Raw genomic sequence first — 27,397 nt, 5'->3', positions numbered from 1 at the left:
ACTTGCCATGGCAGCAGATAGAGTGCAGGTGTTATAAGGGAAAGAATGAAGAATTTATAAGAGTAAAATCAGGCAGAAGAGATTCACAAATTCTCAATTTTAAAAAATAATGTAGAATATTTTCTACGAGGATTATGAAAATGAGAGAATTGTCCTAGGGCTAGAAAGATAATTTTAAATTTAGTTTGGACTTTAAGTGACAGAAATTGCAAAGTATAAGCTAAGTGCTGGCATTTAATTTACTCAATTCATGTTAAATTTCTTGGAAGCAGAGACCACAGCTTAGATTTTTTAATAATGTCTCACATCACATTATACCTAGGCATTGACTTGATTTTCTCATGAGGAACATACCTATACAATGCCACACAACTGTATCTGTGCCTTCCCTGTTTTTGCCCTTCTTTTCTAACACTTCCTTTTAGCTCCCAAATTCTTCACACTGCCATAGTTTTGCTCTACAGCTATCATCCTAGAAAAGTATGGTCGAGAAATACAAGCTCCCTTCAGGTCATTTCCTCTATCAATTTCCCTAAAAAACACATTCTCTGATTCACTGGAGAACTATTGAGAGGATATTTTCACACAGGTGGTATATGTGTAAGAAAAAATGGGCATTGGTATTTTAAAAATTGTTTTATTTTCTCTCCAAAAAACAAAAGCAAATATTCCCTCAAAAGTAAAATCTGACAGTTTGATAAAATTCTTCAGTTTCTATGTTAAGAATGTGGATTTTATTAAATTGCTTTGTAAAATGATATAGCTGCTAAAAGGTATTTAACTTCTTGGAGTAAAAACAAATAAACAACAACAACAAAAAAACCCTTTGAGTCTGAAGGTTGGGAAATGTAACTCACAGGTTACCACCCTGCTACTAACTGGAAAGAGCCATTTTGTTTTTATGATAGTGGACTGATGAAACACAGCAGTGTTAACAAGATTCAAATTACCCTATTTTCGATAAAATGCAAAGCTTTCTGATAAAGTAAGCACTGTATATCCCACAACAAAAAAATCCCCCAGTTATAACTTTGTACTATGAACAACAGTTCTTACCTCTTTCCTATCAATTCACAATTATTCTCTTTGAAGTATTGGGCGTAGAATGCTGGGAAGACACAGGCTGACTGGTTCAATGTCATTACACATGGGGAAGTGAAACACTTCCTGTATCAAAGCTCTAATTTCTGTCAGTCTGACTCTATCTCAGGCATTTCCTTCGTCTTGTGATTACCAAACACCAGTTCAGTACGTCATTCCCAATCTGGGGTCCTGCAAGGGCATCCTGAAAGTGTCCTCATTATTAACAACACACCCAAAAAAACTAATGAAAACTATCTAGTTAATAAGCTGGATTGGTGATCAAACACAGCTTTTAACCAGGGCTTTGTCAGCTCATTAGATCCTAAAATAAAGAAATTATTACGAAATAAATTTCAAGTTTCTTTGGTACATAAAAATCATTTTAGCAAGAAATCAATCTGGATTAAAATTACAAAGGGATTCCTGATGGCTGCAGTCACCTCTGTTCAAGGATAAATCATGCTTTTTTTTTTCTGGCCCTTGTAGGTCATTTGATGACAATAACAAAAATTCATCAAAGGGCTTAATGAATTCAGTTTTGTAAGGTGGTGTCTACTTGTGTTTCCTACAAACCTTAAAAACATAAATTCTTGCAGAAGTTACATTCTTTTCTTCTATTAATTCCTAATGAACACTTTCTGGGATCCATTATAAATGAATTATCAAGAGTTACTGGTATATACATCATCTAATTTCCTCATAAGAACCTGTGTATCTCAAAGTTAAAAAAAATGTCTTCTCTAACAGTAACATGTTGATTTCTCAACTGGTGCATGATGCTTTCTGAGATAACAGCTCAAAAATGGTTAAGTTTAGCATTGTCAGATACTCAAAAAGATATGTTAAATTCTCTGCCTCATTTGGTTATTAAATCAAATTAAGATACAAAGACTCTTCTGGCCACACTTTTACTCCATCTTTAAAAAAGAATATGCCAAGAAGAAAAAAAAACTGAACAGTTCTTAAGCACAACATTCTAGAACTCACATTTTATTTCAGTTAGTACACCATATCACAGCAAAAGAAAAACATGTGCAGTCATATTTCTTATTCATGTGCTCTTGACAACTGTCATCAATCAAGAATATAGTATGAAATGTGCTTCTCTAAAACAAAACTTCATTTTCCATCCAGATTTCTGTTCAAGTTACTAGTCATGGCCTCTTTGCTATCTCTGTGACTATGTGATTTGCTTGTTTTAAATTCTAATATTCCATACATTCAATCTTCACATTTAAATAAAATCAAAATGCAAACCAGGAGAATGTGAACTAAAAGGTTTAATTCTCTTCATATAACCTAAGATAATTTTTATAGGACACAGAGAGTCCTTAGTGAATTAACACCAAGGAACCTGGATCTTAAATATTATTATATGGACGGGGCATCTGATACATTTGAATATTCACCATAATCATCAGTGAATCATTTAAGAATTACTTTCAAAATCATTCTGAGGTTTACTTTGTAAATTTGTCTTGGAACACAAGACTTGGAACACTTCAAAACTGACCAAAATGTTAAATTTTTGAACTCTTTTACATAAAAATATTACCTTGCTTACATACTAAAAATTGTAGCTTTTTAGAAGATTTTTAAAGCTTTTATTTATTTTAGAGAGAGGGAGAAAGAGAGAAAGAAACATCGATGCACAAGAGGAACATTGATTGGTTGCCTCTCAAACACTCCCAGCCAGGGACCTGACCCACAACCCAGGCATGTGCCCTGACCGGGAATCAAACTGGCAACCTTTCAGTTTGCAGGAAACTGCCCAATCCACTGAGCCACATCAGTCAGGGCTATAACTTTTTTAAAAAGATATTATTTTTAGAGAGAAGGGGAAGGAAGGATAGAAATATTGATCAGTTGCCTCCCACAGGCACCTTGACTGGGGAACAAACCACAACCCAGGCATGTGCCTGACCAGGAATCAAATCAGCGACCATTAGTTTTGTGGGACTGATGCCCGAACAACCAAGCTATACCAGTCAGGGCTAAAAATTCAGGGCTTTTGAAGTATTTTTATTTTTAGTATCTAATATCTCCATCAACACTGGCTTGTTTACAAAATATCCCTTGAACAAAATTCAAGGAGACATTCCTTCTTGAACTAAATGAGACACATATACAATTACATTTGTTAGAATTTTATCAATCTGACTATAATCAATTTGACATTTTAAGAAACCATTGTTTATGAGTACATCCTTCCTTATGGACTCCTACAATCCTACTACATGAAGTCAATCACGCACTGAAGTAAAGAAATGTGAAAACTGAATTCACAACTGTGAGGTGGTCACACAGAACTACTCATGCATGTAAGTAGTAAGGAGGAAAGACTTACCTCTGCTTGTTTGGGGATATTGAACTTGGAAAGCTTGGCCTTGGTTCTGGTGGACTCCGGCTTGGTGGCCGGGACTCCCCTATATGATGTGCAGTGCACGCTGGTTTCTGTGGAAGACTTAAGCTTTGGAGACTCATCAGGAGCCTGATCTTGGCCGTCCATTGGCCGCACATATGCGGTCGGTTTCTGTTGAACCAGGCTGGGTTTTGAAGCCAGGGATGGAGGAAAATTCTGAACACAGTGTCCACTGCTGCTGTGCTTGGCTGGCATATTAGGTGGCCTTTCCTGGGTCTGAAGACCCACCTCTAGATTGCATACTTGTTTGGCCCGTGGCTGCTGCCTGCCAACACCATCTCCAAGCAAGGTCCTGAGAGAGCCCTGTTGTGCTGAGTTGAAAGAAGAAGAAGAAGAGGAAGGTGAGGATGAGGGGCTTGACACACAGTGGTTAGGTTTTTTATTATGGTTCTTTGGATTAGCAGATCTGTTCAAATCAATCAACCTGTGTCCACGCTTACTTGCTCTCTGCTGGCCATCGGGTGGCGGGTGCCCAGCCTTCTGCCAGCCCATGGTGCCCCTCTTACTCTGCTGCACAGGGACAGCTGCTGGTGTGGAAGATGCAGTGCTGCAAACAGATGAGGGCTGGGGCTGGGCTCTTGAATCTGCAACAAAATGTTCGTCGATCTTGTTCACAGGAGCCTGAGGAACCCCAGGTTTGGGAACACCAACGAGATGACTCTGATTAGATCTATCAGTTAAAAAGTCTTTCATTTCGTCATAATTGCCTAAGGTATTCTGGATCCGGTTGGACAGTTCATCCCCCTTGTTAGTCTGGAGAAAGAAAAACACACCCTGTTGTTAGATACAACAGAAACACGACAAATAATGGAGAGGTGCCCTTCTCAACCACAGAGCACTGGGTTGTCACATGCAGAATGCGAGCTGACGGATGAATCAAAATCGTCATCTCTGAAGATGTCTGACAGCACTCTGCACTGCACCAGACCCAGAAACCTAAGGGCCCTGGAGTAAGCAAAAAAGGCACCTGTCCTTGGGACTGTGTGGCAGCTGAGGAAATCACACACTGTAGTAATGCAACTTCATAAAATGGTTCAGATTAAGACTCTCCAGGAATGTCTCCTTTTCTTTTTTGTAGTCCCATTTGGAGCTTTTCTTGACAATTCAGATTTGGCTCAAATTGTTCTTTTTCCAATTTCTAAATATGTAATTATTCTTGTCAGAGTAATTGTGATAGGCAAGAAAAGGCAGAGTGAAGTTTAAAATGAATATGGGGCTAAATGCACACGAAGCTGCAGGCCTAAACTATACACAGCTGCTCCAAGCAGCCTAACTTAAGATACTAGTGAAATTTGGGATGATATTCCATTTTGAAAAAGTAGCTATACTTCTGGCCTTTCTGTAATGAAAACCAATCCAAGTTTCTGTCTTATTAGCCCTATGAGATGACTCTGATCCCAGCATGATCCACATGTGACAGATATGTAACCCAACCTTTTTAAATAGTGTTTGTTTCCTAACACCTTAGAAAACATAATAAATGTCAGTGACTTTGAAAATTAATGCAGAGATGAAGTGTATATTATTGATAAAAATTACAGCAAGTAACTCTCAATATTGACACCAAGATTTGTCAGGGAAGGCCTCATTCTAAGTGGCTGGGTTGTCTTTCCTAGGCCGAACAGGAGGAAAACTAAGTGAAATTTGACTGGTCAACTCTTCTGGTCAAGACTGCTATCCTGGGGGGACCATTGAGTGAGGGACCAATGAGTGAGGGGTGGAGATGAACAACAGAAATCCATTTACCTTGTAGGGTTCACTGAAGAGGGAATAACTGGAATTAAATGTGCCATCATCCTGTTGAGTTTCCTGATTTCTCCTTTCTCGTTCTTTCCTCCGTAACACATTTCTATCTGGTTCATAGACACTGCATCAGGAGAAAGAAAAGAGAATAACCACACATACACACACATACATAAATTAAAGGCTAAAGTACAATCTCACACTCACCCGAGTGCAGAAGTCTGGTTCATGGACAAATGGTGATGATAACAAGAACATGGATCAGATTAAAACTGGTCTAATCAAGCAGTACAGGCTCGGGTATCTGATAATTACATTTTTTAGAAGGAAAAAAGTCCTTAGGACAAGTTCTAACCGGTACTAGACCTCTCTGCCTGTTATGTGAAAGAGGAAATATCTAAGCAACTCTGACAGCAGAAGACTGAAAGTAATCTTAAGGCAGGCAGTAATTATTGCAATGTGTAAATAGAAATTATGAGCACATTTCCTCCTATGACATAGTCTTCGAACATTATATGAGAATGCTCCTAATCTTTCCTTTTTTTTTTTTTGCATGACTGTGTTTCTGCAGTGATTCTTTCATTAACCAGCTCCCTAAAGAGCTGTTAAAACTCCATGCTGCAGTGGCTTTCACAGTTATGAGCCTTCTTCTGATCTCTGTTAATCAGTCAAGTCGTCAAACTAGAACTGAATCAATTCTTCCTTTTGATATATTTGACACTATCACTCCTCCTAACTATGAAAAATGTGCCAGGAGGAAGAGGTACAGGCAACGAAGGGAGAGAACGGAAATTGAATTATGGTGTGTCATCAAGGAACTCGGCCTTTCGTTGGAGAAAATTAATATCTCTTCTCCTAAAATGCAATTATGAAGTGACCAGACACCAGATAACTGGGAGGACTAAGGAAGAAATAGTGTTCCTTCCCCCCATTAAGGAGAAAATAAAGGGCCTAATTCAACTAATAATAAGGAAGTGACCCGTTTAGTGAAAGAAGGAAACACTTTTTTTTCCAGCTCATAGATAAATCTGGCCTCAGTGTAGACACAGAACCAACACGACCAATTACAAAGAATGTGTATGTCCCTCAAAATGAGCACTGCCTTTGTTTCCTAGCAGAAGCATTTCATTTAAGTGACTTACTATCATTTTGCTTAGACCCCCCAACTTGGTCCTTTGAGGGCAGATGCTCAAGCTGGGAGCAAGACAATGACCTACTGACTGTGGTTCTCCCCTCACCAGTGACGTGAAGACGAAAACACCACATGCTGCGTCTGCACCCCACTGTCTCCACTATAGAACAGGATGTTTCACGGTGGTGGTGTAAGGTTTAAACATGAAGGTAGTCTATAAAAAGGGCTTCCAAATGGCTTTTGGTGCCCAAATCCAATGTATCACTATTAAATACTGTTAATAGTAAAAGGGTATGTGGGTTCAAAGAAACTTAAGAAAATAATAAGGTTTTTTGTTTTGTTTTGGTTTTAGCTGAATTGCTATCTTGAGTAAAAGAGAGAATAGAGAGAATATTTGTGTTATATAACTGTAAAGGGCACAAATAAAATAATCATAAAATAAATATTGCTTTTCCTCCTAGCTCTGTCCATTGGCCAGAACATACTTTAAATTCGCTGTCTCCTTGGCAAAGCTAAAAATGCTCCCGGTGAGGCTGTAAGAGCACCTAGGGCACTGCATTTAAATTTAAAAGTAGGGAATGTTAAAAAAAAGAACATGTAGTCTATTAGCATTTTAATTCATCCTTAGTACATTACCCAAAGTTATTAGATTTGGGAGTCCAACCAGTGACCTTCATATAAAGAGAGACTGCGGCCACGGCCTAACCGAGAGGCTCACAGCTCTCACATTGCCATCACAAAGAACTCTCTGGGTGGCTATGGTGACACTTAAATGGCATAAGGGAGGCACAAGATGGAAATGACACTTTTATTCAAAAACAGGCTTCTAGTTCAATGGAGGGAATATAACTATCCTGCCCTCCTTGTGGATGTTCACAATATGAAACCCCAGCTTTCATGAACATTCTATGGATTTCAAATGGAGACTTCTCTAGACAGATGACTCGTGCTATGGATGGATACAAAGTGGGCTTTCACAGAGAAGAGAATTCCAGTTTCACTGTGAACTTGCTAACTTTGGACCAATACCAGCATGTGCAGTAAGGAAAAAAAAAAGCTTGCATTGCATGCAGCACACTCCTTCCCCTCGCCAGAATGTACAACCACCTGTGAGGCACCCAGTGTGCTGTGCCCAACTCCATGCACAGAGACTCCCACAAACATGCTCCCTGCCCTCAGGCGGGTCAAGCCAACCAAACACATAAGTGATGCACGACATGGTCTTATGTAACATGGAGCAGGCAGGTGGTCATTTAGGGTGACGTTGGGCTTCTGAGAAGGCCCTCATGCCCAAAATAATACCTCCTGCATCGGCTGGCTGATGACTGAAATTCCACAACTAAAGAGTCATTCCTCTGGTTTAAGATGTCTTCTCCCCTGTAAGAAATGCAGACACCACAAGAAGGGAAAACATTTAAACCTGATCAGTCCTTGTATCCTACTGAGTATGGGCTTGTCTGCTTTTTTGCCCCCAAGGACAAAGAGGTGCAAAGGGGCTCCAAACAGGAGGTGTGACAAGAAAAGGGAGGGACGATGTGAAGTGTAGCAATGAAAACAAAACACATTTATAAACCCCACGCAGTTTGCAACCTGGCTTATATGTTTAAGACAAAGGCATCTAGATAAAAATAAAAATGAATTAGGCAGATATCAGACTCACTACATTTCTGGGGTCAGAAGTAAGGATCACTTCCAAATAGGGAGAAGATGGAGGAGAGGAGGAACCACCTCCTCCTTAATAAAACTTGCTTCATTCCCCAACCCCTTTAAGTTTGACGATAACCAAAAGCACCCCAAGATGCAGGCTGCTGCTAACTAGTTCTCTAGTGAGGTCCTGCCTGCATACCTAGCCTACGGCTTCTAATACTAAACAGGACTGAACACCCTCAGGACCACCTACACACAGTATATCAACAAAATGCACTGGCCATCTTTTATGGGACCACCCTGGTACCTGTGTCATGCAGTACCTTCCACACCATCAGATAAACGCAAAATGACCAAAAATGACAATCATCCCCCTTCTCCAGATGAGAGCAAAGGAAACTTAAGAGGGGCAACACTTCTACAAAACCTTCCTTTCCAGAGGAATCTTGTCCCCTTCCTTGGTAGGCATCTCTGTAGTCTCCATGAAGCATTCATTCAGCTCTTCCCAGCCCATCCACACCTTACCCTTAACCACAACCCGCACGTATCATGTCACAACTAGGAAGTTAAAATGCCACCTGCTTAAAGTCAATGTCATTGTAAGAGAAAGTCTGTACTTGCCATCCCCCATCTCTCCCTAAACATCTGAACTTAGATCTCTACCAACACTAAATGTTTTGATTCATAAAGACAGTATCTTCTCAACAGTGAGTTCACTAATTACAAGTGAAATCTGTGCAGGTACTCACAATCCTGGAGAATGCCTTTCTCTTGATTTGTTGCCATTAAAACTCAGAGCTCTCTTCTCTCCTCTGTCATTCAAGCAATGTGAGGACCATGCCATCTGCTTTAAAAGCAAAGGAACCTTTCCTATGACAGGCTGACAGGCCAGCTTCTCTGGAGCCTGAGCTACAGAGAATTCTGAATCCTGGCATGCCAATACAAGCATATATGCTAGACTCAATAAGAGCCTTGTGTTACGAGCTATGTTTCTTTGTTACTAGCAGATGGTAAAATTTCTATCATCTGCAAAGTTGTTCCTGATTTCTGTGAAAATTACAAGAACTAAACTCCTCAAATGTATGTCACCAAATGTATTCATTTATTTTGCATGAAAGTGGAGGCAGCCAACAGCTACATTATTTATTATGTATTACAGATGTATAACATTCTAGAAAATGAAGCTTTTTAATAAACTCCTTTTAAAAGACACTTATTTTTAGAATTAAAAAAAATAGCTGATAAATAAAAAATGTAGTAAACACTTTCTGATCATTTCCCATCGATTTGTTTTTAATCTACAAATTGAGGTATTTTGTAGGGCTCAGGCAAAATCCAATTGTGTTGGTTAAATAGGAATAGATGTCCAAACATGATCTTATCGTCCAGTATTTCCAAAATTAACATATTCTTTCTTTTAACATTTTATTTATTTATTTTTAGAGAGAGGGGAAGGAAAGGGGAGAGAGAAACATCAATGTACGGTCGCCTCTCATGTGCCCCCTATGCGCCCCCTACTGGGGATCTGGCCTGCAACCCAGACATGTGCTCTAGGCTGGGAATCAAACCAGCAACCCTTTGGTTTGCAGGCCCATGCTCAATCCACTGAGCCACACCAGCCAGAGCCAAAATTAATGTATTCTTGATCATATGTTAACAGTATGGAGCTAAATAACAGTAACACCTTCGAGCCTAATGGCTTCTCCCTTACATTGAGTTAAAAACATCTGTTCCTTAATTATCCTTACAATGTCCACTGAAGAAAGACAGAGATAGTAGATATTGCTAGATTTTCTTCAAAGATCAGAAAACTTAGGATAAAAATTTGATCATTAAAATGATGTCATAAAGAAGACATAATGTAAAAGGAACAGCAATGTCCAAAGTTCTTTCTTCCTGTCTGTCTAGGCAAGAGGAAGTGCCCATGAGCCCAGCAGTGGCCACACTTGCTACACCTTTAAGTCTATAAGCCCAGTGTTAATAAATAGTGATCATGAGCCCCACAGCATCAAATGGGGCAAGCAAACAAAGGGAAGCTATTCTTCGCACAGAAAGAACTAAAAGAATACTGGGCTATTATAATTTTTTCATATTTCCAAAACAAAAGACAAAAATCAGTCTCTCTCCACTGCACACATACACATAACATAGAAAACTAAAACAGAGGACAGATAAACAAAGAAATTATAGATTCTAACGTAAGCCAGATGGTAGGTATCACCTTTTTCATAAAATCTGATCCATTCATCGGCCTGCTCCAGTCTTTGCCCAAGCTGCCCTACCAGAGAGAAGAGTCCGGAGCTCATGCAGCCATCCTCCAGCTGGGCCCCAGCGTTGACCCAGCTGGTCCAGCTGGCCAGGAGAGACGGCTCTCCTCCCTTCTGTGCTGATCCACATACAGCCTATTTAGACCTGAACACTTTCTCTAAGCAAAATTGGCCATAAAGGAGGCTTTCAGCGAAGGGTATAAATAGCCAACTGTACCCTTTGAACAGAATCATCAAAGTGCTCTATTCTTTTTTTTGTTTGCATCTAAGATTTTTATTAGTATCTCTTTTTTTAATATATTTTATTGATTATGATATTACAGTTGTCTCATTCTCCCCTTCACTCCCCTCCCCCCTGCCCACCCCCTCCCACCCACATCCCCCCCCTTTAGTTCATGTCCATGTGTCCTAAGTTCTTTCGCTTCTACATTTCCCACACCATTCCTGCCCTCCCCCTATTTTCTACCTATTGTCTATGCTACTTATTCTATTATTATCTTTTCCCCCTCTCTCCTCCTCCCACTTCCCTGTTGCTAACCCTCCATGTGATCTCCATTTCTGTGGTTCCGTTCCTGTTCTCTTTGTTTGCTTAGTTTGCTTTTGTTTTAGGTGTGCTTGTTACTAACTGTGAGTTTGATGTCTTTTTTTTACTGTTCATATTTTTTATCTTCTTTTTCTTAGATAAGTCCCTTTAACATTTCATATAGTAAGGACTTGGTGATGTCATATCCATGAACCAAGTGATGATGAACTCCTTTAACTTGGCCTTATCTGAGAAGCACTTTATTTCCCCTTCCATTCTAAATGAAAGCTTTGCTGGATAGAGTATTCTTGGATGTAGGTCCTTGCCTTTCATGACTTGGAATACTTCTTGCCAGCCCCTTCTTGCCTGCAAGGCCTATTTTGAGAAATCAGCTGACATTCTGATGGGAACTCCTTTGTAGGTAACTTTCCCCTTATCTCTTGCTGCTGCTAGAATTCTCTCCATTTTTACCTTGGGTAATGTAATTATGATGTGCCTTGTCATGTTCCTCCTTGGGTCCAACTTCTTTGGGGCTCTCTGAGCTTCCCGGACTTCCTGGAAGTCTATTTCCCTTGCCAGATTGGGGAAATTCTCCTTTATTATTTGTTCAAATAACTTTTCCACTTGTTGTGTTTCCTCTTCCCCTTCTGGTACCCCTATATTCGGATATTGGGACGTTTAAAGGTGTCCTGGAGGTTCCTAAGCCTCTCCTCATATTTTTGAATTCTTGATTTTTCATTCTTTTCTCTTTGGTTGTTCCTTTCCTCCTTCTGGTCCCTTCCATTGATTTGAAACCCAGTTTTCTTTCCATCACTATTGGTTCCGTGTGCATTTTTCTTCATTTCACTTATTGTAATCTGCATTTTTTCATGTAATTTATGACCAAAGTCCACGAATTCTGTGAGCATCCTGATCACCAGTACTTTGAACTGTGCATCTGATAGGTTGGCTATCTCTTGGTCTCTTAAAAAAATTGGCTCTGGGGCTTTTAACTCTGTTTGAGCCATTTATTTTATTTTATTTTATTTTTTTCCTTTGGTCTGGTCACGCCTGTTACATATGAGGGGCGGGGCCTTAGGTGTTCACCAGGGTGGGGCACCTCAGTCACTGGGTTTCGATGTTGTATGTGGGGGCGGGGTCCGAGAGGGAACAATGGCGCCCTCTCCGCTCTCACCAGGACTCCAGTCCCCCTTCCTGCTTCTCACAAGCAAATTGGTCCCCTCTGGTGCTGGCTTCGGGGCGGGTGGGCTTGTGCACTCTCTCGGACTCTGTGGGTTTCTCCAAGGAGCCTCCTGTGAGGCTGATAGAATCTCCAAGCCTCAACTTCCACCGTGTTTTTAATCGGTGCCTTCAGGCTTTGTTTCCTGGTGCTTGGTCCCTGGGATGTGAGGTTTGCGTCGGGCTGCCCGTTTTCACTAAGTTCTGCCCACGAATGTGTGGCTGCGGACAGCCAGCTGCCTTGCGTGCCTCACTGGGTCTGCTGGTTGCCTCCCGTGCCCAGGGTTTGCCACTGGTCCATCAGCTGCAGTCTGCGGTCTGCATTCTGCACCCTGCGTGTGCATCTGCCAGCTACTGATTTTTCCTGCTGGTACCCCTCGACCCCTCTCCGTGTACCTCCTTACTGGACTGGATGTATGGTATTCAGACTTCCGTTGGGTTCATTTCTCTCTGTTCTGGTTGTTTTTTGTTTGTAAATTGTTGTCCTTAGTTTTGGTGGCACAAGGAGGTACAGTGCAACCACCTATGTCTCCATCTTAGATCCGGTAAAGTGCTCTATTCTTTTAAAAAAAAATTATCCTACCTACTGGTAGGATATATCTCTAGGCTGGGATCCAGGAACAAGTGAATTCAAGGAGAAGAGAATGAACAACCTCTCACCTATTTTTGAAAAACGTTATCATGTTTTCCATGTTTAAAAAATATTGCCCTCTTCAAATAGCAAAAAGAACTACAATTCACTTTAAGTCCCAAAGCACTTCCTGAATGCCAAGGTGTTAGATGCTAGGGAGACAATTAGGGCTGCTGCTGAGAAGGTGCAGTGTCACAAGGGCATCCAAACCGCGGCTCGCAGGCCACATACAGCTCAGGATGGCTATGAATTTGGTTCAACACAAAATCGTAAATTTACTTAAAACCTTTTTTTTGCTCATCAGCTTTCATTAGTGTTTGTGTATTTAGTGTGTGGCCCAAAACAACTCTTTTTCCAGTGTGGCCCAGAGATGCCAAAAGGTTGGACACCTTTGGAAGGGGGAGAATGGAGAGCAAGGTGACAGAGCCCATTCTGAGCAGAGAATGTTGACATCGTGTGATCGGGAGCACAGGGAATCAGGATTGCTTCCTGCAAGAGATACCTTTGAGCTGGGTCTTGAGAAAGGGGTAGATGGAGGAGAAGGAAGAGAAAAAGAAGAGCTTAAAGCTGCAGATACATAAATTACTATTAAGTGGATTTTGAGAGTATTCAGAAGAGGTGACCTTTGCCCTCCCCATACCATCTTATTTCCTTAAACAGTATTTCCATTTCTTTGATTTGCTCCACTGCTAACTTGTCATTGCTACCTCACACTACGTAAGTTTATCTGACCCCTTTCTGAAAGCAGCTTTGGTGTGGAGTAAATTAGTGAAAAAACTTTATTTACAATTTGCATCAGGCCTGGCCTTGAATAGTTTGATCACAGAGGAGACAATCTTTTCAGTCATGGAACATTTACAGTCCTGGAACAACATGCTCACCTGTCCCCAGGGTGTGGACTGGCAGCCACAGGACAAACAGGAAGAAGAAGAGGCACTAAATAGAGAGGAGAAGAAGGTTTCCCAGGAACTCTCCTGCTCTTTGGAGCAACAACGTCAGAAACTGTGTAATTCAAGAATTTAAACACTGCAAAGTTATAACAATTGCTTTAAATTTAATAAGTCAAACTAATTAACATCTCTTGTTATTTATAAAGCAAATGATAAAAGATCAGTAATTCTTTCCTAAGTCAGAGAAAAGCAAAGCTGTTGAAGTTTATTTGCAAATCCTCTCTAGTCTACAAACAGAGCTGGTGGACTGAAAGAAAGGTGGTCAGGCAGAGAGAAGATGGTGCTGGAACCAGAGCTTGGAAAAGAGGCAAGTATCCTCCCAACTGGATTCCTTCAGGGTCCTGAGCTGTTGTAGCCACAGTGTTGGTGAGGTGGTGGTGGTAGTGGTGATAGTGATGGTGAGAGCAATAGTGATAGTGGTGGTTGTGGTGGTGCTGAAGGCAGTGAAGACAGTGAGGGTGGTTATGGTGGAGGTGAAGTAGTGGTGATAAGGTCAGTGAAGGTTGGTAGTGGTTAAAGACCTGCTGAGGAGTCAGAAGAGGTCAACAGTGAATATAACAAACCCTTAAACCCTTAAGTACATCACTGTGCCTCTGCTCATTTACATTAGGCTTTTCCTTTTGAGTCAAGTAATTCCATGCTTGTTTCCATGCCTGTTTACTCTATTCTCCCCAACAGCATTATGCCATTGCCTTATCAACTTTGTGTGACCCCCAATATTATTTCTACCATGGACATCTCAAAAAGGTCAGTCCAACCTTACTTGTTAGTCTCTGATGACCACAAAAGTTATCTCAATCTTAATCCAATCTGGAGACTGAAAGCATTCACAGATCTCTAGAGGCCTTAGGGCTGCTGATCTATTCCACGAGAATGGGAAAGGAATTGAAGGCAGTTTATCCTATCATCATTTCTCCCATACATACCATAGCTTTTGTGACACTCGGAAATAGAAGAGAGTCACAAAGTAACGAACACCAATGCACAACTTTAGCCCACAAATATTCCAAAGAAAAACAGCCTTTTTTGATGATAATGCCACCTCCCCAGACCCATTAGGCCCATATTAAATTTTGCTAGTAACAAAAACTTCCCTTTATTACTACATGCAGTCATTGTACAAAGCACTTTGCATGCATTATTTCATTTCCTAGTTTTCAGAACCCTAAGAGACATTATCCCCATCTACCAGTGATGAAGCCAGAGGCTCTGAAGTTAGTTAATATGTCCAAGTGCTACACTCAGGGAGCAACAATACTGGGGTCTGAAGTCAGGCAGTCTGGCACCAGAGACCAAATTCTTAGACTCTGCTCCACTGGCTCCCTGTGGAACTTGCTCACTGACAGGTTTTGACAAATGGGAACCCCATCCTTTGTTAGTAGAAGAGCCAGAAGGCTGTTATTTTCAGATCATGACAATTTCAGTTCATTCTTCTAAGATCTGCTAAGCATCCGTGGTTGTTATACATTAACTTGAAGAATTCTTCTAAAACCTATAAAATGTAACTGGGATAAGCAATTCAAATGAGTCAGCACTAACAATTAACACTCAAGTCTCTGAATTCTGTACAGTGAATTCCTTAAGGGCTATGGAACACCATAGTGCATACATCTTACAATACAGCCAGCGCAGACAAGCCGCTGCTGCAATATGGTACTAGATACTTTTCAGTTCCTTATGATCATTTACTGAGTCCCAGTTTCATTTTTAACTCAGTGGAAATGATGGCTGTTCCAAATCTCTCTTGTAAATATGCTCCAGTGAGTTTTTAGACAGATGACAGATAAATGACAGCTTTGCACACCCAAGGGTTAAACACTGTTTTTGAAGGACGGGAAGTCTGGGTGACATAAGAACAAGCGTCGGGTTCTAATGGAATTGTTCCATAAGAAATAAACTGCCAGGCTATATGACAAACAACTTTCAAAGAGGCTTTCCATATGGTATAATCAGCAGAAGCTAATTTGAGTTTCTTAACAGGACTCTTCCTTTACAATTTAAAAGTGCCTTGGGATGAAGCAATTCCTCTGATTTACCATCTCCTCCTTGGTAGAATATAGTGATGCAGCAGAGCTTCACAAAAGCAGTCACTTAATGCAATGGGCCTCCCCTGCAAAGTTCCTACTATGCCGTTTCAGAGCACACTGCCAGACAACAGCAGAGCCGGCATCAATCACAAGGTCCACCATGAGGGGGAGACTTACTCCTGGGACTTTCCATGTTAGAGCCAATAAATTACTTTTCTTCCACCCAATGCTCAGTTAAATTTCAGCATAATTTTACAGCATCAGTTTCCAAACTTCAGCTCCTAGGAATTTTAAAACTGTACCAGGAAGGGCCCTATTTCATAGCAGCCTCTGTTTTAAGCATGGTGCCCTTCCATACGACCCGTGTGTGATCACTCAGAGTTGTGGAAGTGACGTCTTAAGTCAGGCCACAAAGGGAGCTAAGTCAGTTGTGTCCGGCTCCTAAATACAAAAAGCACCCAGACCCCAAATGTTAGCCCTTAAAGAGTGGTTCCTGCTCTTCCTGCATCCAAGTCCTTAACTTCTTTTCTTCCCAGAACCACTTATAAGAAACGCACTATCTGGCTGAAATAGGATTTCTGAGAAGAGAGAGTCTACTTGGGCTATTGCCATCTGTTTAACTGAAATAGCATACCTACGAGGTACAGCATTAGCCCAAGGCTAGAATGAAAACAAAGAGCTAATTTTACAGGAAGGGGAGAATTAATGGGAATATGAGGGAGGATTCCCCCAAAACAGAATTTATTCATATAAAATTGTGTACTGATTATTACATATTTTAAACTTCAGCCACTTTCAAAGTACTCTCCATTTGATGCAATGCACCTACTGAGACATTTTTTCCACTGCTCAAAACAGTTTTGAACTTGTCAATTTTGATGCCTCTTAGTGCTTCTGCCATTTTTTGTTTCAACTCTTCCACATTGGCAAAGCATTTCCCTTTGAGGACTTTTTCATCCAGAAGAACAGAAAGCCACTCGGGCTGAGATTGGGTGAATAGGGAAGGGGGGTGGGGGGTATGGGTGTTGTGCCATTTTTGGTCAAAAACTGTGAACACTCAACACAGTGTGGGTAGGTGTGCTTGTAAATCGCCCATTATGAAATGGGAAATTGCGTTGAGTCTTCAAAAAAAATTCACAGAAGCTGAATGCAACCCCTCACAGCAACACGAGCTGGTACACTGATATAGATGGGTTCCTAGAAAACTCACCTAGCAGGGGAAGCCTATACTACAAGGGGCCTGCCCTCCAGAAGATAATTATGATTTGGGTGGGGGTCCCCCCTTCACAGTATAGTTTGGTATTCAGTAGCGTGATTTCTCCAGCTTCGTTTTTCTTTCTTAAGATTACTGTTGCTATTCAAAGTCCTTAGTGTTCCATATAAATTTTTTGATATTTGCTCCAGTTCTGTAAAATAGGTCACTGATATCTTGATAGGAATTGCACTGAATCTGTAGATTGCTTTGGGTGGTAAGGGCATCTTAATGATGTTAAATTCTTCCTATCCATGAACATGATACATGCCTCTACTTACTTGTATCTTCTTCAGTTTCTTTCTTCAGTGTCTTATAACTTTCCAAATACAGATCTTTTACATTCTTGGTTAAATAAAATGCATCCCTAGATGTTTTACTCTTTTTCAAGCAACTGCGAGTGGGTTTTCTTAATTTCCCTTTCTAGGGTTTCATTATTGGCATGTGAAAATGCAACTGATTTCTGTATATTAATTTTGTATCCTAGTAACTTCCTGAAATTTTTTGTCAGTTCTAGTAGTTTCTTGGTGGAATCTTTTGGGTTCTTTATATACAGTATCATGTCATCTGCAAATGACAATTTTACTAGAAGACAAATAATGACTTCTTCCTTTCCAACTCAGATGCCTTTTATTTCTTCTTCTTGTCTTATTGTTGCAGCCAGGACTTCTAGTACTATGCTGAATTCTTATTCAGGCAAAAGTGGACTGTTCCTGATTCTTGTCGTGTTCCTGATCTTAAGGGGAACACTTTTATTTTTGCCCTTTGAGTATGATGCTGGCAGTGGGTTTATCATATATGGTCTTTATTACAGTGAGGTACATTCCCTATTACCACTATACTGAGATATTTTATCATAAATGGGAGCTGGATCTTATCAGATGCTTTTTCTGCATCTATTGATATGATCATGTGGTTTTTATCCTTTAGCTTGTTTATGTGATGGTTTGCAGACATTTATTAATTTGCAGATATTGTACCATCCTTGCACTCCTGGAATAAATTCCACTTGATCAAGAACTATGATCTTTTTGATATATTGCTGTATTCAGCTTACTAATATTTTGTTGAGAATTTTAGCATCTATGTTCATCAGGGATATTGGCCTGTAATTTTCTTTTTTTTATTTGTAGTGTCTCTATCTGGAACTGGAATTAGCATAATGCCAGCCTCATAAATGAGCTTGGAGTTTTCCCTCTCCAAGAATTTTTTGGAATAGTTTGAGAATGAGAGGTGTTAGTTCTTCTCAGAATTTTTGGTAAAATTCACCCATGAAGCCATTCAATCCAGAACTTTTGTTTGTTAGGAGCTTTTTTTATTACTGCTTCAATTTCACTAGTTGTGATCATCCATACAGATCCTATTATGCTTCCTGATTTAGTTTTGGAAAATTGTGTATTTCCAGTAATTTACTGATTTTATCCACATTGACCAGTTTGTTGGCATATAGCTGTTTATAATATTTTCTTACTATCGTTTGTATTTCTTTGGTGTCCATTGTTTCTCTTTCATTTCTCATTTTACTTATTTACATCCTTTTTTTTTTCTTGATGAGTCTGGTTAAAGTTTTACCAATCGAACAGTCAGCTCTTGGTTTCACTGATCTTTTGTATTGTTTTTTAGACTCTTTCATGTATTTCTGCTCTGATCTTTATTATTTCTCTTCTTATACTCAATTGGGCTTTGTTTGTTGTTCTTTTTCCAGTTCCTTTTAGTGTAAAGTTAGATTGTTTATTTGAGATTTTCCTGTTTCTTGAGATAAGCCTGTAATGCTGTGAATTTCCCTCCTAGAACTGCTCTCTCTGTGTCCCGCAGATTTTGGGTTGTTGTATTCTCATTTTCATTCATTTCAAGGTATCTTTTGATTTCTTCCTTGATCTTGCTGTTAACTCATTCATTGTTTAATGACATGTTATTTAGCTTCCATGTCTTTGTGTATTCTTGTTTTCTTCTTGTGATCGATTTCTAGTTTCATAATACTTTGGTCAGAGCAGTTGCTTTGATACTATCTCAATCTTCTTAAATTTACTGAGACTCTTTTTGTATCCTAACAAGTTATCTATTCTAGAAAAAATTCCATGTGCACTTGAAGAGAATGAATATTCTGCTGCTTTGAAAAGAAATGCTCTGAAGATATCCAGTAAATCCATTCGATTTCATGTGTCCTTTAAGGCTGCCATCTCCTTGTTGATTTTCTGTCTGGAAGGCCTATCTATTGAACTCCATGGGGTATAAAAACATCTACTATAATTGTCTCTGTCAATCTGTCCCTTTGTGTCCATCAAGACTTGCTTTACATATTTAGGTGCTCCTATGTTAGGTGTGTAAATGTTTACTAGGGTTATATCCTCTTGTTGGATTCCTCCCTCTATCATTGTATACTGTCCTTATTTGTCTTTACTATAGCCTTGGTTTTAAAGTCTATTTTGTTAGATATAAATACTGCTATCCTAGCTTTTTTCCTTTCCCTATGCATAAGATATCTTTTCCACCCCTTTACTTTTAGTCTGTGTATGTATTTTATTCCCAGGTGAGTCTCTTGCAGACAGCATACATATGGACCTTGTTTTCTCATCCATTCAGCTACCCTATGTCTTTTGATTGGAGCATTTAAGCCATTTACATTTAAAATGATTATTGGCAGTTATGTATTTATTGCCATTTTACTTTTTAACTGTTTCTTCTTTTTCCTTTTTCTTCTTAAAGTAAGCCCTTTAACATTTATTGCAATGCTGGTTTGGTGTTAACAAACTCCTTTACCTTTTTCTTCCCTGGAAAGCTCTTTGTTTCTCCTTTAATTATAAATGATAGCCTTGTTAGGTAAAGTAGCCTCGGTTGTACATCCTTGCTTTTTATCACCTTGAATATTTCATGCCAATGCCTTCTGGCTTGAAATATTTCTGTTGAGAAATCAGATGAAAGTCTAATGGGAGCACCCTTGTTGGTAAATAACTGCTTTTCTCTTGCAGCTTTTAAGATTCTCTCCTTGTCTTTAAGCTTTGTCATTTTAATTATGATGTGTCTTGGTGTGAACCTCTTTGGGTCTGCCTTGTTTGGGATTCTCTGTGTTTACTGGACTTGTATGTCTTTTTCTTTCACCAGGTTAGGGAAGTTTTCAGTCATTACTTCTTCAGATAGGTTCTTGATTCCTTTCTCACTCTCTTCTGGTACTCCTATGATCACTGGTATTCCTATGATGCAGATATTGTTACACTTCATGTTCTCCCTATGGTTTCTTAAATTATCCTCTTTTTTAAAATTCATTTTTCTTTTTGCTGCTCTGATTCAGTATTTTTTCTCTCTTGTCTTCCAAATCGCTGATTCGATCCTATGCTTCATCTAACATACAGTTTATTATTTCCAATGTATTTATTGCAGATATTGCATTCTTTATTTCTGACTGGTCCTTTTTAATGATTTCTATGTCTTTTTCCATGTTGTTGAGCATTCTTATAATCATAACTCTAAACTCTCTATCTGATAAATTGTTTGCCTCCACTTCATGTAGCTCCTCTTCTGGAGAATTCTCTTATTTTTTCATTTGGGACCTGTTTGTTTGTGTCTCCATTTTGGCTGCCTCTTTGTGTTTATTACTATGTATTAGGTAGATCTGCAAAGACTCTTGTTCAGACCAATGTCAAATGCTGTCTATGACTGGCCCTGAGCAACCTGTTTGTAGCTATCAGTGATTCATAGCTTGTGGCTCCTTCTGCTGGGCCTGGGTATGCACTGAAAGAACCAAGCTGCACACCAGGACTGGTTTTTACCAACACCTGCCCCAGGGGAGGGTTAGCTAAAGTCTCAAAGCACCCAGATATCCACCTCCATCTGCAGGCTGCTTGTTAGGATTATTCAAGCTGTACTCCTCACCAGAGCTTAAGTACAACAGGTTGGAGAGAGAGGGATTCCTGCAGGTGAGGCTATTGCTTCCCTTCAGGCTGATGCCACATAGAGAGAGGTGTTGTGTCCAAGAAAGATGCCATCTGCAGTATGGTGAATGACTGAGCACAAGGTCCCTGGTGGCTGACCCCTAACCTCTCTCCCCCAAAGCCACCAAATTCAGACTCTCCTTATGCAGCTCAAGTCCACCTGCTCTCCCTCTACCAGAGCCCAGGAAAAGTGGCTACAAACAAGATTTTGTGCACTGGTCTTGTAAGAGGGTACCTGTGTCTCCAGCAATCTTTCCCTGGCAGACAGAAACCTCATTGATTTTCATGATCAGATGTTATGTGGGTGTCTTTTCTGGTTCTGGTGCTCTAAGCTGAAGAGCCCAGCTTACAGTTTAGACCCCACACTTCTGACAGGGAACACATTCTGCAGCTGAGATATGCCTCCAGAACTTCAGCCCTATTGTACCTCTGCATTTCCTACCAGTCTCAATGTAGTGATGTGGTTTCTTCTGTAAGTTCTCAGTTATAAGGTTTCCCTCCAGCTAGTCTTAAAGCTGCTACTCAAGATGACTTTTCCATAATTTAGTTGTAATTCCAATTTGGTCCTGGGAGGAGGTTAGTGTAGCTTCCACCTACTCTACCACCATATTCCATAATTACATTTCTTATACCAAGTATCTGAATCCTCCATTAAACACCTAGTTCCACAAGAAGAGGGCCTAGGTCTACTTTCTATACAACAATATTCCCAGCACCTAGAATATTGCCTGGCATAGAGTGGGCATTGAAAAATAATAATTTAAAAATACATGCTAAATGATTTTTTTCTCCCTCCTTTTCAAAATTTAGCCAATGCACATGCCACAATTTGAACAAACAGAATGAAAACGCATTTGATCCTGGATCTTACTACATCCTGTACAGTTACAGAATAACAATGAGGATCACAATAATAGTAATACTGGGCAACCATCTGATGTGGGCAATTTGTAAAGAAAGCTTTATTTGTTATCTTATGTATTCCTAGCAACAAACCTGTTACATAGCCTTTATGCAAAACATAACATTTCAATAAATGAACATGTAAATATAAAAATTAAATAAAATCTGTGTGCCATAAATATTCTTGTGCTCCTTTTACAAACACCTTTCATCAATGCAAAAGTAGGTCTTAGAAAATTTAAAAGAGTTGCCTAAAGAGCAATTATTAGAATCAGAATTCTATGTTCCAAGGCATTTCTAGATATTACAAACAACTAGTTTTTAAAATAATACATTTTTATTAAAAGTATTAAATAAACACTTACTATATACAGTGGCAGCTAGACATAAAAAAATGTGCATGGCCCTGCTTCAACACAGAGACTGTTTAGGACACTAACTACCCATGGTGAAAACTCTGTAGTCAATCATGCTTGACTTAAGAGAAAACATTAAGAATTATGAACTATTTGAACTCCATAGTTCTATAATTCATTCTGTGCTAGTGACACTAAAGATGATTAATTCTAAATATCCATGTACCACAGTGTCAGAACACCAATAGGTCCTCCTATTGCTGATGTATCACGCACGAGTCCCAATTTTAATTAGATATGGGATCTATCATAAAAATATTTTATTTGATCCCTACAACATTAGAAATATTATGAGGCTGCCTACACATAATGACAATTATCACAATGATTTAACAAATGTTGTAAAGATGGTACTCATTAAGTTTACTGACAACATATTTGTTTCATGTTATCTTAAAATGTCTTCATCCCCTCCTCCCCTTTTCCTTTCCTCTCTTCCCCCAACTCCTCTTTTTATGTTTCTCATGTATACCCATATACAACAGAGTAAATCCAATGCCAAAGGTAATACAGGCAGCTCTGTGATACTAAGATAAATGTATTAATGTGAAGAAAGCCTATGAAAAAGGCTCTTCTCTCTGAAAATGCTGTGCATAGAACAAAGACCTAGGTAATCTAGATTGGTAGGGTTGGACAGTTAGTGTCACACAATATAGGGGGAGATAGGTGACATCTCACTTCTCTCCTCATCTTTGATTTATGCAGGTTCATATTCAGTTAGCCTTCTGCTGAGTGAGCAGGAGGATTCCATTCTGTGGGCTTCTGTCTTGAATTCCTGGCTTTCTGAGCCCTTTAGGTGCCTCCCCAGCCCTGGACTTTTAGAGCTCACAGCTCAGAATTAATTAGCTGAGAACAATTTCTGGCTCACAGTAGGCACTCAGTTACCATTTGCTGAATGAATAGATAGATGGATGTATGCATAAATCACCAACCCACTCCTTTCAATGAATTGCCAGTAAGGATAAACAATACTGTGAGTAGATTTGTCTGGTCTTCTTGGGACAGTAAAGCACATGCTATGATACATAAAGCCCTTTTGAGTACATTCTGAAAGAAACAGTCTCAAGGAGTTGATAGATTATTTTATTAAATAGTTTTTTAATGATTTGCACAAGGAGAAATGGAAGTGGTCATGTTGTCTTTTTATAATTAAAAGTCTATATGCATTAATAGAAGATACTGTCAAATATCAATGGGAAACATACTAGATAATTATGGAACCTGAAGCTTTCCTGAATAAGAAGCAAATGATTTAGGGTCTCAACGTGGAATTACAGAAGAGGCAGCATAGCAAATCATCCCACTGAAGGAGAAGAATATTTCCTACCACTGGGCCCATAACTTCCCAGGACTTCCTGACTTGGGTCAGGAATGGGGAGACCCAGGTAAGGTCCAGTCATAAACAAGCCAGGAGCCCTTACTTGCCTCAGGCTCTCATCTCAAGCAGGATTATAAAACCAATCCATACACTGATCAGTGGCTGGTAAAAAGCAAGTAAGGTCATGAACGAAGAAGTCTGAAACTGCTCAAGTGTTCTGCTAATGTAAAACATCATTAATAACCTGGATGAAAGGTGACTAAATATCCACAATGCAGAAAGAAATACCACTCCTTACCACATCTTGGATAGGCAGCCTGAGTGAGCTGTCCTTAAAAATAACTTTGACCAAGGCATTTCTTATTTGGAACATGCCATTCATATTTAGGATTTCACTGAAGTATTATTTAAATTATAAAATAAAAACAAATATAAAGCCAATTAAATATCATACTTAGAAGACTGGTTAACAAACTACAGTAAGAGTACCGTAAAGCATGGAAGGCCATGTAGCCTTGGATGGAGGGGAGCTAAGTGTATAGGCATAGAGGCTATCCAAAGCATACTTGTATATTAGGTGAAAAGAACGAGCTACATAAAACCATGAATGATATCATCTCTTTTATGTAAAATAACATGTATATTTATAGAGCAGCCATTTTCAACCTTTTTCATCTCATGGCACATATAAACAAATCACTAAAATTCTACAGCATACCAGGAAATTTATTTTTGCCAGTCTGACAAAAAACATAAGTTAAATTTTGATTCACGAACAACAGAAGGCTACTGTTGTGTTGGCTGTTGTCATTTTTTATTTGACATTGTAAGGGGAAAAGAGGTCAGTGCCCCTGACTAAATAATCAGGTATTGCATGTTTTAAGAATTCTTGCAGCACGCCAGTTGAAAATCACTGCTACAGATATATGAAAGTTTAAAAATAGTTGTCTCTGACATAAATGATGGAGAGGTAGGGTTTGGAAGGAATTTATATTCTTCTGTCTTGCTTGGATGTTTTACAACCCCTTTTTTAATAAAAATCATTTATTTTTCAAATATTGACAGTGTAAAGTTTTAAATTGTTCTCCCCCTTCTGAACCAACTATAAACATGAAAAATGTAAGGCAATGATTATTAAGTACAGCACGGGATTCTGCGCTACACTGTACCAGGATCCTGGCTCTCCTACCAAGCCAGGCCTGTTTTCTCTGCTTCCCTCCTACCCCTCTCAGTCCCATTCCCCAAGGACAAACTAATCTCTCCACAAACCTAAACTTAGACTTTAATCCACCCAAACTGCACATTGAGCAAAGACTTTCTGAGTGTCTCAGTAATTCCACTGTATTTAGACATGCAAAAAAAATTGCCATACTCATCCTAATAGCACTTACAATTGCATTCTCTAGTACTGCATAATCCAGTTTCAGACAAATACTCTTCATAATTCCCAAGAGTAACTCAGAAGACACCAAGTGATCTGATACCAGGTCTAGGAACATGTCCATATAAACTCAACTTGTCTGCTTCTTCTAAGAGGTACAGAACCTTAAGACTATAAACCTGGATACAGAGGCATCTGGAAATTTCAGTTTATTGCTAAGGCCCTCCAGGAACTATGAACTCTACTCTCCTGGCTACAGATTTGTTAATGTCCATTCCACATCCTGTCCATCCCCCTGGCCCAAGTCTCTCCTACCTTCTCATTTCACCAGTGCTCTGGGGGTTTTGTATGGTACTCTCCTACCCAGTCAAATTTTATTTCCTCTTTGAGAAATACTATTGATTATATTTATTATTTCTTTTCAAGTTAGTAAATAAAATTAGAATTTTGTATTAAAAAGAATTATTCTTCAGATTCTAATGTATATTTTCTTTGTTTCAAATATTTATATTTTAAGCAGTTCTCTCTGACAAGTATTTACAAGTCTTACAGAGCAAGGAAATTATCCTTGATAAATTCAAAACCATCAACATTAATGTTAGGCATATTACATTTCCTTAATCATTAAAGACTGTGACTATTAGCATCTCTTTATGCTATGAAAATATTGGTAATTCTGAAACTTCAATGTGCCATTTACTTTCCATGTCAATTATTTTATCAGGCATAAATTCACCAAAGAATGATAAATAAGCAAAAACTGCATAGCCTCAGTAATAATTAGAGAAATGCAAACCAAATCAATGTGAAACCATTGTTGCATGCCCAATTGGAAAAGTTTATTTTTTTTCTTAATGAACTGGAAAAATATTCTTCAATTCTGATAAGAGTTGGGTGACAATGGTATGTCCCACATGGCTGCAGAGAGTGTAGATCAGAACAAAGTTCCTAAGAACAACTCTACATTTTGTAATACATATTCTGAACTGTTGAAAAGGATCTTTTGCCTTGCTAATCTCATCCTAGGAATCTGCCCAAAGCACAATACATCACCACAATGATGGGCATAGAACATCAAAGGGAGACAGAAGCCAACTGAAAAAGCTTCCAATGACCAAAATGGAGAAATTTAAGCAATAAAATAAAGTAGTATGGGATTATAACCCAAAGTATAAAATAAATTCCCATGAGTCCATACTGATAAAAAGAGATGGTTACATAAATAAAGAGAGCGAGCAGATAAATCTTCCATGCAGAATAACTCCAAACAATTTCTCATTCACCTTTAGGGAGGTAAAGCTTAACTCCACACTCCTTGAGAACTACAGCTACACGCAACCACATAAGTGAGTCTCACAGACATAAGATTAAGTGGAAGAAGCAATACAGAGAACAAGAGTCCTCTATAATTCTACCTGTACAATATACAAAAACAAGTAAACTGTTTATGCCGGAATTCAGGATGATGACTCTCTCTGAAGAGAAGAGAAAGGATGATGATGGAAAGGATAAAGAGATACCTGAGGTTCTGGCAATATTTTGTTAAATTTGATTTATGTTCCATCAATGATCTAAACAACTCAATGGATTAAACTTGATCACTACTGCACATGAAGCATGAAACCAATTTCAGTTCAAAAAAACAAACAAACCCAGAAATTGATTTTGATGTAATGTAGGAATCAGTTTAATTTTCTTCCTTGTCATCAGCCAAATAACCTGGCACTATTAGTTAAAAAGTGTGGTTTTCCCATTATTTTCCCAAATGTGGTTCTGTTCCTAGACTCTCTTTCCAATTCCATTTATCTATTTTCTATCTCTGTGCCAGCACTAATGTCTTAATTACTATAGCTTTATGATAAAATCTTGATATCTAGTGGAGTAAGTCCTACAACCTTATTCTTTTTCATCATTGTCTCAGTATTTCTGATCTTATTTTTCATACATAATTTTGAAATCAGCTTCTCAATTTCCACACAATTCTACATACTATTGTAGGGAGCTACTCTGGGAACAGGTATGCATGTCCTTGTGTATGCCATATCCACATTTCCTCCAGTGGCAAATATGGAATAATAAAGAGAGGGTTTACCTTCTCCTGGGTCCCTGAGTGGAGTCAATGTCCCAAGGGGTCCCGTGCCCACTGACACATTATGAACACATAGCATTAGCAATAAATAAACCTTCATTATTTAAAAAAAATTCTATGGCCTTGGGGTAGGAGGAGGGGTTAGAAGAAAAAGATTAAAGATGAACTCTGGATTTATTTTAAATATCTGAGCTACAATCCGCTTATTGCATAAATACTGACACACACAAATACAAGACACAGGAATCGGTATTTCTGTATGGAATGTCTGAGTTACTTGCAACTCTCTGAAATTAACTCAAGCCATTTACCAGATGGCAAATCCTGGAAATAAATTTAAAATATGCAAAAAAAATACTGTCTGATTTTTACATGAAACACAGAATACCTAAGTATAACTTCATATTTTAATTTTGGGAAGAGGAAACAACATAGAACTTTTACTTCTTATATTGGCTTTGAATGA

At 39.0% G+C, this 27,397-nt stretch overlaps 1 protein-coding gene across 1 annotated transcript in view; it reads right to left on the bottom strand.

Moving 5' to 3' along the window:
- The window catches only part of AFF3 (AF4/FMR2 family member 3), a 547,917-nt gene that overhangs the window by 447,726 nt on the left and 72,794 nt on the right, over window positions 1-27,397 (bottom strand). The window contains exons 3-6 of the mRNA XM_036028289.1: window positions 7,683-7,757; window positions 5,252-5,372; window positions 3,946-4,258; window positions 3,431-3,816 (exon numbers count right to left, since the gene is read on the bottom strand). Of these exons, the coding sequence (XP_035884182.1) occupies window positions 3,431-3,816; window positions 3,946-4,258; window positions 5,252-5,372; window positions 7,683-7,757 (895 nt within the window). The remainder of the gene's footprint in view (window positions 1-3,430; window positions 3,817-3,945; window positions 4,259-5,251; window positions 5,373-7,682; window positions 7,758-27,397) is intronic.

The sequence above is a fragment of the Phyllostomus discolor genome, chromosome 6 (assembly GCF_004126475.2).
Source record: "Phyllostomus discolor isolate MPI-MPIP mPhyDis1 chromosome 6, mPhyDis1.pri.v3, whole genome shotgun sequence".
Classification (NCBI taxonomy): domain Eukaryota; kingdom Metazoa; phylum Chordata; class Mammalia; order Chiroptera; family Phyllostomidae; genus Phyllostomus; species Phyllostomus discolor.
Note: the sequence above shows the minus strand (reverse complement) of the source record. Positions and strands in the feature narration are given on the sequence as shown.